Source organism: Mobula birostris, chromosome 18 (genome assembly GCF_030028105.1).
Source record: "Mobula birostris isolate sMobBir1 chromosome 18, sMobBir1.hap1, whole genome shotgun sequence".
NCBI classification, from domain to species: Eukaryota; Metazoa; Chordata; class Chondrichthyes; order Myliobatiformes; family Myliobatidae; genus Mobula; species Mobula birostris.
This window is the reverse complement of record NC_092387.1, coordinates 60,026,669-60,039,895: the sequence shown is the minus strand read 5'-3', so window position 1 is coordinate 60,039,895 and position 13,227 is coordinate 60,026,669. Positions and strand designations below refer to the sequence as shown.

At 39.6% G+C, this 13,227-nt stretch overlaps 1 protein-coding gene across 6 annotated transcripts in view; it reads left to right on the top strand.

Annotated features, from left to right (window-relative positions):
* The window catches only part of scaper (S-phase cyclin A-associated protein in the ER), a 351,667-nt gene that overhangs the window by 14,783 nt on the left and 323,657 nt on the right, over positions 1 to 13,227 (top strand). For all 6 annotated transcript variants that reach the window (XM_072282778.1, XM_072282779.1, XM_072282777.1 and 3 more), the window contains exons 2-3: positions 1,007 to 1,124; positions 8,221 to 8,309. In XM_072282778.1, coding sequence (XP_072138879.1) covers positions 1,007 to 1,124; positions 8,221 to 8,309 — 207 coding nt within the window. The remainder of the gene's footprint in view (positions 1 to 1,006; positions 1,125 to 8,220; positions 8,310 to 13,227) is intronic.

The window sequence follows — 13,227 nt, the reverse complement described above, 5'->3', positions numbered from 1 at the left end:
TGTATAATATATACATGCTTTGATAATAAATGTACTTTGAACATTGAAACATTGTCTCCGTGTCCACTCTGTCTACGCCTTTCAATATTTAATAGGTCTCAGTGAAAATCCCCCTCATTTTTCTAAACTCCAGTGAGTACAGACCAGAGCCATCAAACGCTCCTCATATGTTAGCCCATTAATTCCTGGGATCCTCCTCGTGAACCTCCTCTGGACCCTCTACAATGCCAGCAAATCCTTTCTTGGATAAGGGGCCCAAAACTGCTCTTAATACTCCAAAATCAGTCTGATAAAACCTCAGCATTACATTGTGCATTAGTCTCTTTGCTGAAGTGAAGCTGGCAACCCAAGACACAAAATTATGATTTAGGCTAAGTCCGATGATATTTTGACAGGTAAATTCATTGTCCAACTATGGTTTTGTTTTGTTCCCATCATTTGTTTTTTTTATATGTTAATTGATTTTCAACAGCTATGTCAGGCAGCATCAGTGAAGAGAAAAACAAAGATAACAGGTGTTCTGTCTGATCTGATAGATATTTTTGTCACATTATTTTCACTGAGTTTCCAGCATATTTTGTGTTTTCCTTTTGCTTTACTTGTTCTCTGCTTAGGCACACTACAATTGTTACATGCAGTGTAGGTTTGGGGCTAGTTACCATTCTTTTACTGTCTGTTTCACAGTTTTACAAAGAACGGGTTCCGACTTGGCAATGGCATCCGTGATATTGAATCTCTTGCTGTTGTTTTGAGCTCTCAGCTAAAGTGTGGATGCATTTTCAAGGTAGTGATTATATTACAGATTCTGGGATCCTTCTTCAACCTGGCTTGGGGGAGATGGAAAAAAATTGGTTTAAATTTTGAGTGATATGCTTTAGCACCTTCAATCCAAGATATTAAGGGTAAAGAATATTGTGGAGTGGATAGTGAAGGAGCATTTAAGGGAAGTAATTTATTTTTAGTTTTATGGAAGTAGTCCACATTGGTTTTTTTTTGTTATCTTTAGGCCTCATTCCAACGATCAAATAGTCATGACAAAGTCCGAAAAATAGTTGCCCAAGAAGGACGGGCAGCCAGAAATCTGATTGCATGGAGCGTTCCCTTGGAAAATAAAGATGATGATGGTAAGTTTAATTATTCTCTTGTGTTATGACTATAATTGGAGTTCAAAACTAACTTTGGTTATAATGCTTTTTTTTTGGGCTGTGATAATATTGTGAATTGGGCCGCACAGCTAGAAGACGAGATGTTTGGAGATGAAGCTGACTGTAATGTATCACTTTCAATGCTTGATAACTAATTTGAGTATTCCATGAGGTTTGCTGAACTGGTTGCCCAACTTGGAAAACCAGAAGCTTGCTAATCTATCGCCGTAGGTTTTAGAAGAGAAAGGATGTGATATGGGGGTATCCACACGAGGATGTTGGCACAAGAAATTGGAAGTAGTAGTAGGATTTGCACTAATAGTTGCTCTGCCATTCAATAAGATCTTTACTCAGAATGTCACATTCCTGCCCATATCCCTTGATTTCTTTATTATCTAAAAGACCAGTCAATTTTTATTCCATGACTGGACCTCCACAACTCTATTGGACTGAGGATTCCCATGATTCACTATTTTGTACATGCGCAACTTTCTTCTTATCTCAGCCGTGACTGGGCAGCCACTTACTTTGATACTTTGATTTCTGGTTTCAGATACCTTAGTAAATGAAAATGTCATCCTCGTTTCTACCATGTCTAATGCTGTATGTAGGAATTTCATATGTTTCAATGAGATCATATAATCTCAAAAATACAAGCTCAGTTATATAGTTGAGACTGCACCCGGAGTATTGTGTACTTTTTTAAAAATTTCCTTGCTGAAACATAAAGATATGTCTGCTATACAGGGAGTATGAGGAAAATTCCTGGAAGACTAGGTGTGTGTTTTCTTGAGTTTAGAAGAATGAGAGGCAATCCCATTGAAACATGTAAAATTCTTAACAGGGCTTGACAGGGTAGATGCAGAAAATATGTTTTCCTGGTTTTGGACTCCATTCCAGGAGTTACAGTCTTGAAATAAAGACTCAGCCATTTAGAGCAGAAACGAGAAGAAATTTCTTGATCCAAATGGTGGTGAATCTTTGTAATCCTTTACTTGAGAGCTGTATTGTAGTGTGTGTTCACATCAGAGAATGACAGATTTTGTTTCTGTTTTACATATTGTGACTGGAAAATAATGTAATACTAAAACTTACCAGTAGATGGTGGTCAAGTGATGCTAAAACTAGCAAATGTGGCCAATGTTGACTCAACACTAGTGAGAAATTAAACAATCTTTTCAATTTTATTTTGTAAAATTACAAACAGGTCACAATACTTTCAATAGTGAAAGATTTACATTAAAAAAAAATTGGTATCAGTGGTTTTCTTCCTGAAGTCCCAGCCAGTATGTTGTACTTGGAATTTTATGCATAAGGGGAAAGCCATTCTGCTCATTGAGTCAATAAAGAATTAACAGATTATCTCACTTTTCAGCTGAGACATTTCAAATGCTCTCCCAGTTTAAAAACAATGAGGGCTTTAGCCTCTAATGTCATTGGACAGTGAATTCCAGACCCCTATTATTCTCTGAAGGAAAACAACTTTTATTCACTCCATTCCAGTTCTTCCACCAGTTAACTTAAAACTCCATTTCTGTTTATTAGAACATAGAAAACCTACAGCACAATCAGGCCCTTCAGCCCACAATGCTGTGTCGAACACGTATATCCTTCAGAAATTGCCTAGGGTTACCCATAGCCCTCTGCTTTTCTAAGCTCCATGTACCTATCCAAGAGTCTCTTAAAAGACCCTATTGTATCTGCCTCAACCACCATTGCTGGCAGCCCATTCCACGCTGTCGCCACTCTCTGCGCTTATATTAAAAAAAACTTACCCCTGACATCTCTGTACCTACTTCCAAGCACCTTAAAGCTGTGCCCCCTCATATTAGCTATTTCAGCCCTGGGAAAAAGCCTCTGACTATCCACACAATCAATGCCTCTTATCTTATACACCTCTGTCAGGTCACCTCTCATCCTCCATAATTCCAAGGAGAAAAGGCCAAGCACACTCAACCTATTCTCATAAGGCATGCTCCCCAATCCAGGCAACATCCTTGTAAATCTCCTCTGCACCCTTCCTATAGTTTTCACATCTGACCTGTAGTGAGGTAACCAGAACTGAGCACAGTACTCCAAGTGGGGTCTGACCAGGATCCTATATAGCTGTAACATTACCTCTTGGCTCTTGAACTCAATCCCATGGTTGATGAAGGCCAATACGATGAATGCCTTCTTAACCACACAGTCGACCAGCTCAGCAGCTTTGAGTGTCCTATGGTCACAGATCCCAAGATCCCTCTGATCCTCCCCACTGCCAAAAGTCTTACTATTAATACTATATTCTGCCATCACATTTGACCTACCAAAATGAACCACCCACACTTATCTGGGCTGAACTCCACCTGCCACTTCTCAGCCTAGTTCTGCATCCTATTAATGTCCTGCTGTAACCTCTGGCAGCCCTCCACACTATCCACAACACCCCCAACCTTTGTGTCATCAGAAAATTTACTAACCCATCCCTCCACTTTCTCATCCAGGTCATTTATAAAAATCACGAAGAGAAGTGGTCCCAGAACAGATCCCTGAGGCACACCACTGGTCACCGACCTCCATGCAAAATATGACCCGTCTACAATCACTCTTTGCCCTCTGTGGGCAAGCCAATTCTGGATCCACAAAGCAAGGTCCCTTTGGATCCCATGCCTCCTTACTTTCTCAGTAAGCCTTGCATGGGGTATCTTATCAAATGCCTTGCTGAAATCCATATACACTACATCTACTGCTCTACCTTCATCAATGTATTTAGTCATATCCTCAAAAAATTCAATCATGCTGACTATTCCTAATCATATTATGCCTCTCCAAATGTTCATAAATCCTGCCTCTCAGGATCTTCTCCATCAACTTACCAATCACTGAAGTAAGACTCACTGGTCTATAATTTCCTGGGCTATCTCTACTCCTTTCCTTAAGTAAAGGAACAAATCTGCAACCCTCCAATCCTCTGGAACCTCTCCCGTCCCCATTGGTGCAAAGGTCATTGCCGGAGGCTCAGCAATCTCCTCCTTCGCCTCTCACAGAAGCCTGGGGTATATCTCGTCCGGTCCTGGTGACTTGTCCAGCTTGATGCTTTCCAAAAGCTCCAGCACATCCTCTTTTCTTAATGTCTATATACTCAAGTTTTTCAGTCCACTGTAAGTCATCCCTACAATTGCCAAGGCTCTTTTCCGTAGTGAATACTGAATCAAAGTATTCGTTAAGTACCTCTGCTATCTCCTCCGTTCCTCTGTTCCATACACATTTTTCCACTGTCACACTGATTGGTCCTATTCTCTAATGTCTTATCCTCTTGCTGTTCACATACTTGCGGAATGCCGTGGGGTTTTCCTTAATTCTGCTTGCCCAGGCCTTCTCATGTCCCCTTCTGGCTCTCCTAATTTCATTCTTAAGCTCCTTCCTTTTAGCCTTATAATTTTCTAGACCGCTATCATTACCTAGTTTTTTGAACCTTCAGTGAGCTTTTCTTTTCGTCTAGATTTTCAACAGCCTTCCTGTCTCATTGGAACATACCTATGCAGAACGCCATGCAAATATCCCCTAAATATTTGCCACATTTCTGCTGTACATTTCCCTGAGAACATCTGCTCCCAATTTATGCTTCCAAGTTCCTGCCTTATAGCTTCATATTTTCCCCTTACTCCAATTAAACACTTCCCTAACTTGTCTGTTCCTATCTCTCTCCAATGCTATGGTAAAGGAGATAGAATTGTGATCACTACCTTCAAAATGCTCTCCCACTGAGAGATCTAACACCTGACCAGGTTCATTTCCCAATACCAGATCAAGTACTGCCTCTCCTCTTGTAGGTTTAACTACATATTGTGTCAGGAAACCATCCTGAACAGACCTAACAAACCACCCCATCTAAACCTCTTGTTCTAGGGAGATGCCAATTAAAGTTGGGGAAATTAAAATCTCCCATCACGACAACCCTGTTGTTATTGTCCCTTCCATTCAGAAAATTGATTGTGACATAATCTCTTTTAATCAAACCTCATTCGCTGAAGAGAGCCATATCAACCTGGCAAATTTTCTGCACCCTTCCTAGGGTTATCATATTCTCCCTGTAAAGTGGTAACTAGAACTTTATTGATGGATTTGGCCTAACTAACATTTTGTGCAATAAAATCAGAGAATATTGGACATACTCAGGTAAGGCAGCAGACTGTGAATAGAGAAACAAAATTCACAGTCTTGGTCAATCAGCGATCTTTCATCAGAACTGGAAAATGGACAAGCATGTGTGATTTATGTTTTCAGAGATGTAGAGTGGTGAAGAGAACAATCAGAATGTCAAGATTGTCTTGTTGACACAATTACTTTTGGTGCCATGTAAGAGAGAGATTACTTAAGCTTATCACCCCTATTGGGGTATAGGCTGCCGGCAGCAGCTCCTCTGTCCTGGAACAGTCTTTCAAATTGTCCCCAGGTGTAGTCCATCTTCGAAGATCCTTCCTCTCCCAGGGATGATGTCGCGAGTTTCTGTAGCTCTGGGCTTTTATGGGATGGGGTTGCTAGTCCCATGCCCAACACAACATCACAGCTGGGCTTAGGGTTGAGTTAAGAGAAGGAAATTAATACTGGAAAACTATTACTTGCTTCCAGTTCTGCTACACAGGATTGGCTGGTTATCTGAAATTGTAGAATACATTTTTAATGAAATTCACAGATTTTATTGCTTAGTTACAATAATATCCTGTGTCTGACTTATCACGAATATTACGATTATTTTCAAGCCCTTCACTGCTTCTGCAATGCCTTTGTTGCTCAACTCCTGTATTTATTATGTAAATCCATCATGAGATAGCTTTGTCTTTGAAAGATCCACAACATTTCAGAGACCAGATGTTATTAATTACTCCTAGGCACAGGCAGTGCGTAGTTGGATGAGGAGTCATACTTTCGCTAATGTGGCACAGTGTGTGTCTGTTCATTCCTTTGTACAACAGAGGAACAATTTTAGAACAATGGTTCCATTCTATTTTTTCCACTTCCATTTATTTTATCCTGTATGGTAACTTGTTTATTACTTCATCCCCAATAATGCAATTAGTCCAATTTTCACTCAGGGCTGCAATATGACTATTACTTTTAGATTTCTAATGGAACCAACCAATACAGAATCATCTAATAGTGATCCAGCAGGTTTCCCTTTCATACTTTTCTATTTTGAAACCTTTGCTTAGGGCCTCTCTCCAGGATAGTTCATGAGGATAGAAGTTTGCAGTGTGATGATAATTGGTACTTCTCCGCACGCAGTACCATCATGTCTGTCATGCATTGAAGGCTATGGTAAATGAGAATTTTAAGGACAGAGCAAATAGCTTTTTGATTAAACAAATAGCCATAAGACATAAAATATAAGAACAGAATCAGGCCATTCAGCCTATCGAGTCTGCTCCGCCATTTGATCATAGCTGATTTATTATACCTCTCAACCCCATTCTCCCACCTTGTCCCTGTAACTTTTGATAGCCTTATTAATCAAAAATCTATCAACCTCTGCTTTAAATATACCCAATGGTTTGGCCTCCATAGCCATTCTGTGGCAATGAATTCCATAGATTCACCAACCTCTGGTTAAGGAAATTCCTCCTCGTTTCTGTTGTAAAGGGCATTCTTCTATTCTGAGGCTGTGCCCTCTGGACCTAGACTCTCTGATTAAAGAAAACATCCTTTCCACGTCCACTTTATCCAGGTCTTTCAATATTTGACAAGTTTCAATGAGGTCCCCTCTCAAATGTAAAAAGTATTATGCAAATCAAATTTATTTTGGTGAGAAGACGGCAGATTCAAACAATGCATCATCTATGAGCAAAGGATTATAAAATGTAAGATATCTTCCATCACTTTTAATAACTTCACACCAAGGAGTAATGTAGAAGAGTGTGCTGCTTATGCTGGTGGTGGAAACCCTGTAGAAAATATGATTACGGCTCTGATTTCTAAAACAGCATCAGCACAAATTTTCTTAAGAAAACTGTTAGGAAACATATTTTAGTAACGTAACAAAAATGATGTCAAGGACAATCTAGCACACAGAATTATCAAAGATGCTGTTTTATCTGTTTTTGACCCTAAAGAATGTCAGTGGCCTTTTTAGAAACTTGCAATTTTTGCAAATGTATTCTTTTTGTGATGCATCACCATGTTTAGGCTTGCTGGGTATTTTCCACTTTCCATTACAGCTTGGACGTTTTGTCTCTGCATCCAGAGATAAAGCGGCTAAGACGATGCTAATTTTTCCCCAGTTGAATCGAGGGTATGGTATCGATTATTGGGAAAGTGGATCCTACGAATGGGCTGTCAGCGGTCAAGTTACATGGTCAAACAGTAGAAAATCAATGGATGTGATGGGATACTGCTTGAAGGGATCAATGTTTTTAGTACCACAAGAGCATCAATAAAAGCGAACTGGGGTTTGTCGTTTGTAAATTCAGCACAATTACTGGTTTAAAATGGCTCATAATGACAGGCTGCCTTGCTAACTTATTTTGGAGATAATGGTTGTGCATCAAATTTTATTTGTCACATCTGTTATGTTTATTTGGCAAGTCTCAATCTAAAGTGGGTATGGGATAACAAGCCACGGTAGAAATAGATAAAGCATTAAGAGCTGCAGGAGATAAACTGAATTGACAGAAAAAAATAAGGTTATGAAAATTCAAAATTAAATACCTCTGGAGTAGGATTTAATATGTAGGTCTGATGTTTCTTTATTAAGGTGAGGTAGTTTTGTGGAGAAAGTAATAACATTGCTATTCTGATATCGGCAAATACAGCAAAAATAATAACAGGAATTGCTTATTTAAGATGGATGAATTCCAGCATTTTTTGTGCGGGAAATAAGTGTAGGCAATTAAAACTAATTGGTTGATTGATGTAATGTCAGCCGGAATAATGCTAAAATATTTTCATAAGTATTTTTACAGTGCCACATTATGTTACTTTAAATGTATTTAAATTGTGTTAGTTTTCTTTCATTTTTCAAGAATGAAAGCTCTTGATTCAGCAAAGTGTTGACCGTGAATTTCACTTCAGTAACACTTTTTAAATGAAATTATTGCAGGAAAATCCAAGACTCACAACAGTGGAAAAACACGGGAGACAGTGAAATCACAGCGATCTGTTCCAAGTTCACAGAGGATTTTAAAACAGGTACTGTTGGGAATTAATGAGTGCTGGTTTTAAATGTCTGTATAATCTATTATAGCTCTGAAGTCCATGCATAGTTTATGTGGACATGTTCTAATGAAACCACGTCATTAGAGCTTAAGCAGAATCTGCTTATGTAAACCTCTATTGTTATGTAACTTTGATTATGTAAACCTGCTTATGTATTACAAGCTCAGCATTTTTTTTGTTGTGGTTTTCCAGAGGGAATAATTATTTTGAGACACATTTATGTCAATAGTTTTCATTATAATTATAAACATTAAAATTATGACCTTTTGAAATAAGAACTGGATGTACAGCATCATATTTTAGCCACAAGGTTCCTAATTGAATACTTGAGGATTTTCATTCACATTTTATTATTTTCAAGTCAGTCACTAAATACTGAAATTGGAATTTTAATTGAGGAGTGAACTAAGGGCTGAATATTTCATTTTTAATTTTTATTTAATTAGGGCTGTTTTGTTATGATTGTTTAGGAAGCATTCATTTCTGTTTTTTTTTAAACCAACATTGGACAAATGCAGTGGTTTTCTGCCTCGCACTTTTGGTGATCTAGGTTCAATTTTGACCGCAGTGCTGTTTACTTGGAGCTTGAACATTCTCCCTGTGGCAGCACTGGTTTCCTTTTCGTGTTCAGTTTTTCTCCCACAACCAAAGGCATGCTAGTTCACAGATTAATTGACTATTGCAATCAATCCTAGAGTGTAGGTGAGTAAGTGAATCTGGGAGAGTTTGATGAGCATGTGGGGAGAATAAAATGGGAATAGTAAGATTAGTGATGTTCAGCATTGACTTTGTAGGCTGGAAGACTTGATTCCATACTATGTGGCTCCATGATTATGACTTTTTTCTTCTAATAAGGTGGTAGAGGAGGAGGCAAAAATTTGTATGTAAACCATGCTTTTGATGTCTATTCATCCAAAAGCATTAATAGTTTATCAAGCACTGTAATATATTGTTCAATGCAGCAGTCAACCTGCATATTGCAATGGTCCTCAAACAGTACTTTGATAAAGATCCGATGCTGTTTTAGGTATTATTCAGGGATAAATATGATCTAGGCAGAGCTATTCTTCAAGTTGCAATGTGGAATTATTTTATACTGATCAGTGAGGAAAAGAGGTCCTGGTATAACTTCTCATTCTAAAGTTAAAACACTTCTGGTACTGCATTGAAATTAGTCCATGCTTATGTTAAAATTTCGAGTGCGCCTTAACCCAAGATCTCCAGAAGTGAGACCTCTGCTAACCGAGGCACCTGGAAATCCATGTCTTTAAGCATTATTGGCTAAAATGTCTTGTACATATATAGTATTTGCCTTTTTGCTTTTCAGTTTCTCTATGGGGGTAGATAAACTAACTTAATTTTTAAAATTCCATCCTATCTGCAATCACCTCTTTAATAGAATGGCAGGGTGGCAGGACGCATTCAGGGAACCATCTCGCTTACTCTGCAGCAGTATAATAATGAAGTGGATAAAGACCAGAAGATCCTGCAGTATATCATATAGACAAGCCCCCTCCGTTCAAGTTTCTGGGAACTTTTCCACAGGGGTTGTTAATTCAGAAATGTGTAATATCTACAGGAATACCAATGAGAGACGTATTTTTTGGTTTTAGTTAGAGTGGGTAATAGTTAAAGGCATCCGTTAGTCTTGCGAGACCATGGATCTGCGCCTGGAAAGTCTTCACTCTCCAGGGCTGGGCAAGGTTGTATGGAAGACCAGCAGTTGCCCATGCTGCAAGTCTCCCCTCTCCACGACACCAATGTTGTCCAAGGGAAGGGCATTAGGACCCTTACAGCTTGGCACCAGTGTCGTCACAGGGCAATGTGTGGTTAAGTGCCTTCCTCAAGGACACAACACGTTCCCTTGGCTGGGGCTCGAACTCGCGACCTTCAGGTCGCTAGTCCAATGCCTTAACCACTTGGCCACGTGCCCACACGGGTAATAGTATTAACATTTTAATTTAATAGACTGATTCCATGAAAAGAAGTTTCTCCTTTTGCTTGACAAAATTTCAGTAATGCAATATCTGTATACCATATATAAAGCCTAGCTACTGTTTAAAACTTGCAGGAGGCTCCCAGGTAATAACTTCCCATCAATACTTATCATATCCAAAAGATTACTACTAATATTAAATTCCTTCCACTATTTGTAAATGAAGATCTGTTAATAGGTTGCAATGTTGGATCTGGCAATCTTGCTTCACTCAGTGTGCTGCATAACATACTGTAAAATATCAGTTTGTTACTTTTACCTGGAGTTGTTGGAAGAACAGATCATAAAAACAATATGTCCTGCAATTTGGTACGTAGCTTGTGTCATCTGTCTTAGACTTCTGCTGGCACAATGTAGTCATGGTAGATATTGGAAAATGTGGAAATGACAAATGAAATATTGCAAATGAATATAATTTTAAATGCATTTTTAGTTAAATGCACTACTTCAGGTGGTATTAACTATGACATCAAATAGTCAGAGCCCCTACCTCAACACCAGGGGTTCCCAATCTGGGGTCCACAGATCCCTCAGTTAATGGTATTAAAAAGTTTAGGATCCGCTGGTTTTAGATTGAATCAGACCATTTCAGATCGAGTCTTTTGCATCACTTAAACATGCTTAGGCAAAGGATAGATTGCTTTCATTGATGATAGAAGTAAAGAGAATATTCATTGCACAACAAAATTATTCATTTGTGTTGTATTATACACACAGGGCCACTTTACTAGGTACAGAAGTGGAACCTGGTGTGGTCTACTGTTGCTGTAGCCTCTCCACTTCAAGGCTCAACATGCTTGCCTGTGCATCAGTGATTGGTTAAAGCAGCAATTGAACCTCTAGACCCTGCCTGCATGCTTTTATGCATTGAGTTGCTGCCACATGATTAGCTGATATGATATTTCCATTAATGGACAGGTGTACCTAATAAAGTGGCCACTGAGTGTATTGTTAACAATTAGCTTAGTAATTGGTATGTTTTATTATCTGATTTTATTACAATTTTTTACTGATGAATATGAAATCAAGTACTTCATATTCTACTTCAAGCATTTGATATAAAAATGGTTACCTAAATCCTGGGTGGTGATTGTTAATGTTTCCTGTGGACACTGGAGGGTGCTCTTGCTTTCTATTCACACTTACTTTGGAAGCCATGTTGATGAAAGTTTATTTTAAGTAGAGATGGGTACAGGTTTCCCCTGCCATCCGAAGGTAGAGCGTTCCTATTAAACGGTTCATAAGCCAGAATGTCGTAAAGTGAAGAAGCAATTACCACTTATTTATATGGGAAAAATTTGTGAGCGTTCGCAGACCCAAAAATAACCTACCAAATCATGCCAAATAACACATAAAACCTAAAATAACAGTAACATATAGTAAAAGCAGGAATGATATGATAAATATACAACCTAAGTAGAAATACTTTTCCACAATCATTGCCTGCACTGTTGTCCGTAGCGAAAATCTCACGCAAGCACCGTCGGCAAAAACATGGTGCAAGCGCTCTTGGCAGAAAATCTCACGCAAGCGCTGTTGGCAAAAACACTCTGTCAGGTAACCTTTAAGCTATGAAGCTGCCAAATCATACTAAATAACACGTAAAAATACACAGCCTATATAAAGTAGAAATAATGTATGCGCAGTGTAGTATCACTTACGGGAATTGGGAAAGCAGCGCCGAGCACACTGATGATGGTGTGTTAGACTGAGTCGTCACAGGTTGGGGTGGTGCAGTGGCCCTCACCCTCTGGGCAGCAAACCGATACATTGCCGCGAAGCATGCAGTGGTGCGGCAGTAGCCGGGAGGCACACAGCACATCTTTAAGGAAAAATCCAAAATAAACAAGCTTATTAATTACGTGTCGGGCGGCACCTAATTAATTAGCTTGTTTATTTTGGCTTTTTTTCTTAAAGATGTGCTGTGTGCCTCCCGGCTACTGCTGCATTCTCCGCGAATCGGTATCTGTCCGCGGCCTGGGGGTTGGGGTGGTGGGACACTGGGGTGTCATCTCATCGTCGTCTGTTTCCACTAGGGCGGCAGCTCATCTCCTATGACTGCCCACCTCGATGTCGAGGTTCGTCGTCTGCTGTGGCTGATGTGGAAGGCTTGCTTGACTGCTGAGCCTCGCGCATTTTTCTATCATACAGTTCTTTGTAAGCACTCAAACCATCCTGTAAATATCCCCTAAACCGATGTACCCTTTCAAAATTAAAGTCATACTTTATCATTGCAGCGAAAATCTCACGCAGCTGCTTCATGTTCAGTTTGCTACTGCATTTGGTTTGGATTGTTATCCTTTCCTCTTCCAATTGCATCAGTTCTTCATCTATCAGTTCTTGGTCATGGGATGCCAAAACCTCTTCAACATCATCTTTGTCAACTTCCACAATCCAAACTCACCTTGTCCTTACTTTGCAAACAACAGGAATTCTGCAGATGCTGGAAATTCAAGCAACGCACATAAAGGTTGCTGGTGAACGCAGCAGGCCAGGCAGCATCTCTAGGAAGAGGTACAGTCGACGTTTCAGGCCGAGACCCTTCGTCCTGACAAAAGGTCTCGGCCTGAAACATCAACTGTACCTCTTCCTAGAGATGCTGCCTGGCCTGCTGTGTTCTCCAGCAACTTTTATGTGTGTTGCTTGTCCTTACTTCGTTCACCACGATCGAAACGCTTAATTATGTCTAGTTTTACGCTAAGTGCAGACTTTTCCGATACCTTAGAACTCATCTTGCAAACGGTTGCTCACAGGCATGTGTTTAAGCAATGCCAGCGAGAATGCCGTTCCAAATCCGGGGGAGAGCGGCTGCTTGGGGCGCGCGCTGCCTTTTATTGCAGGCTGATTTTTTCGCGCGCTGATCTTTTATCGCGCGCTGCTTTTTTTCGTAACAGT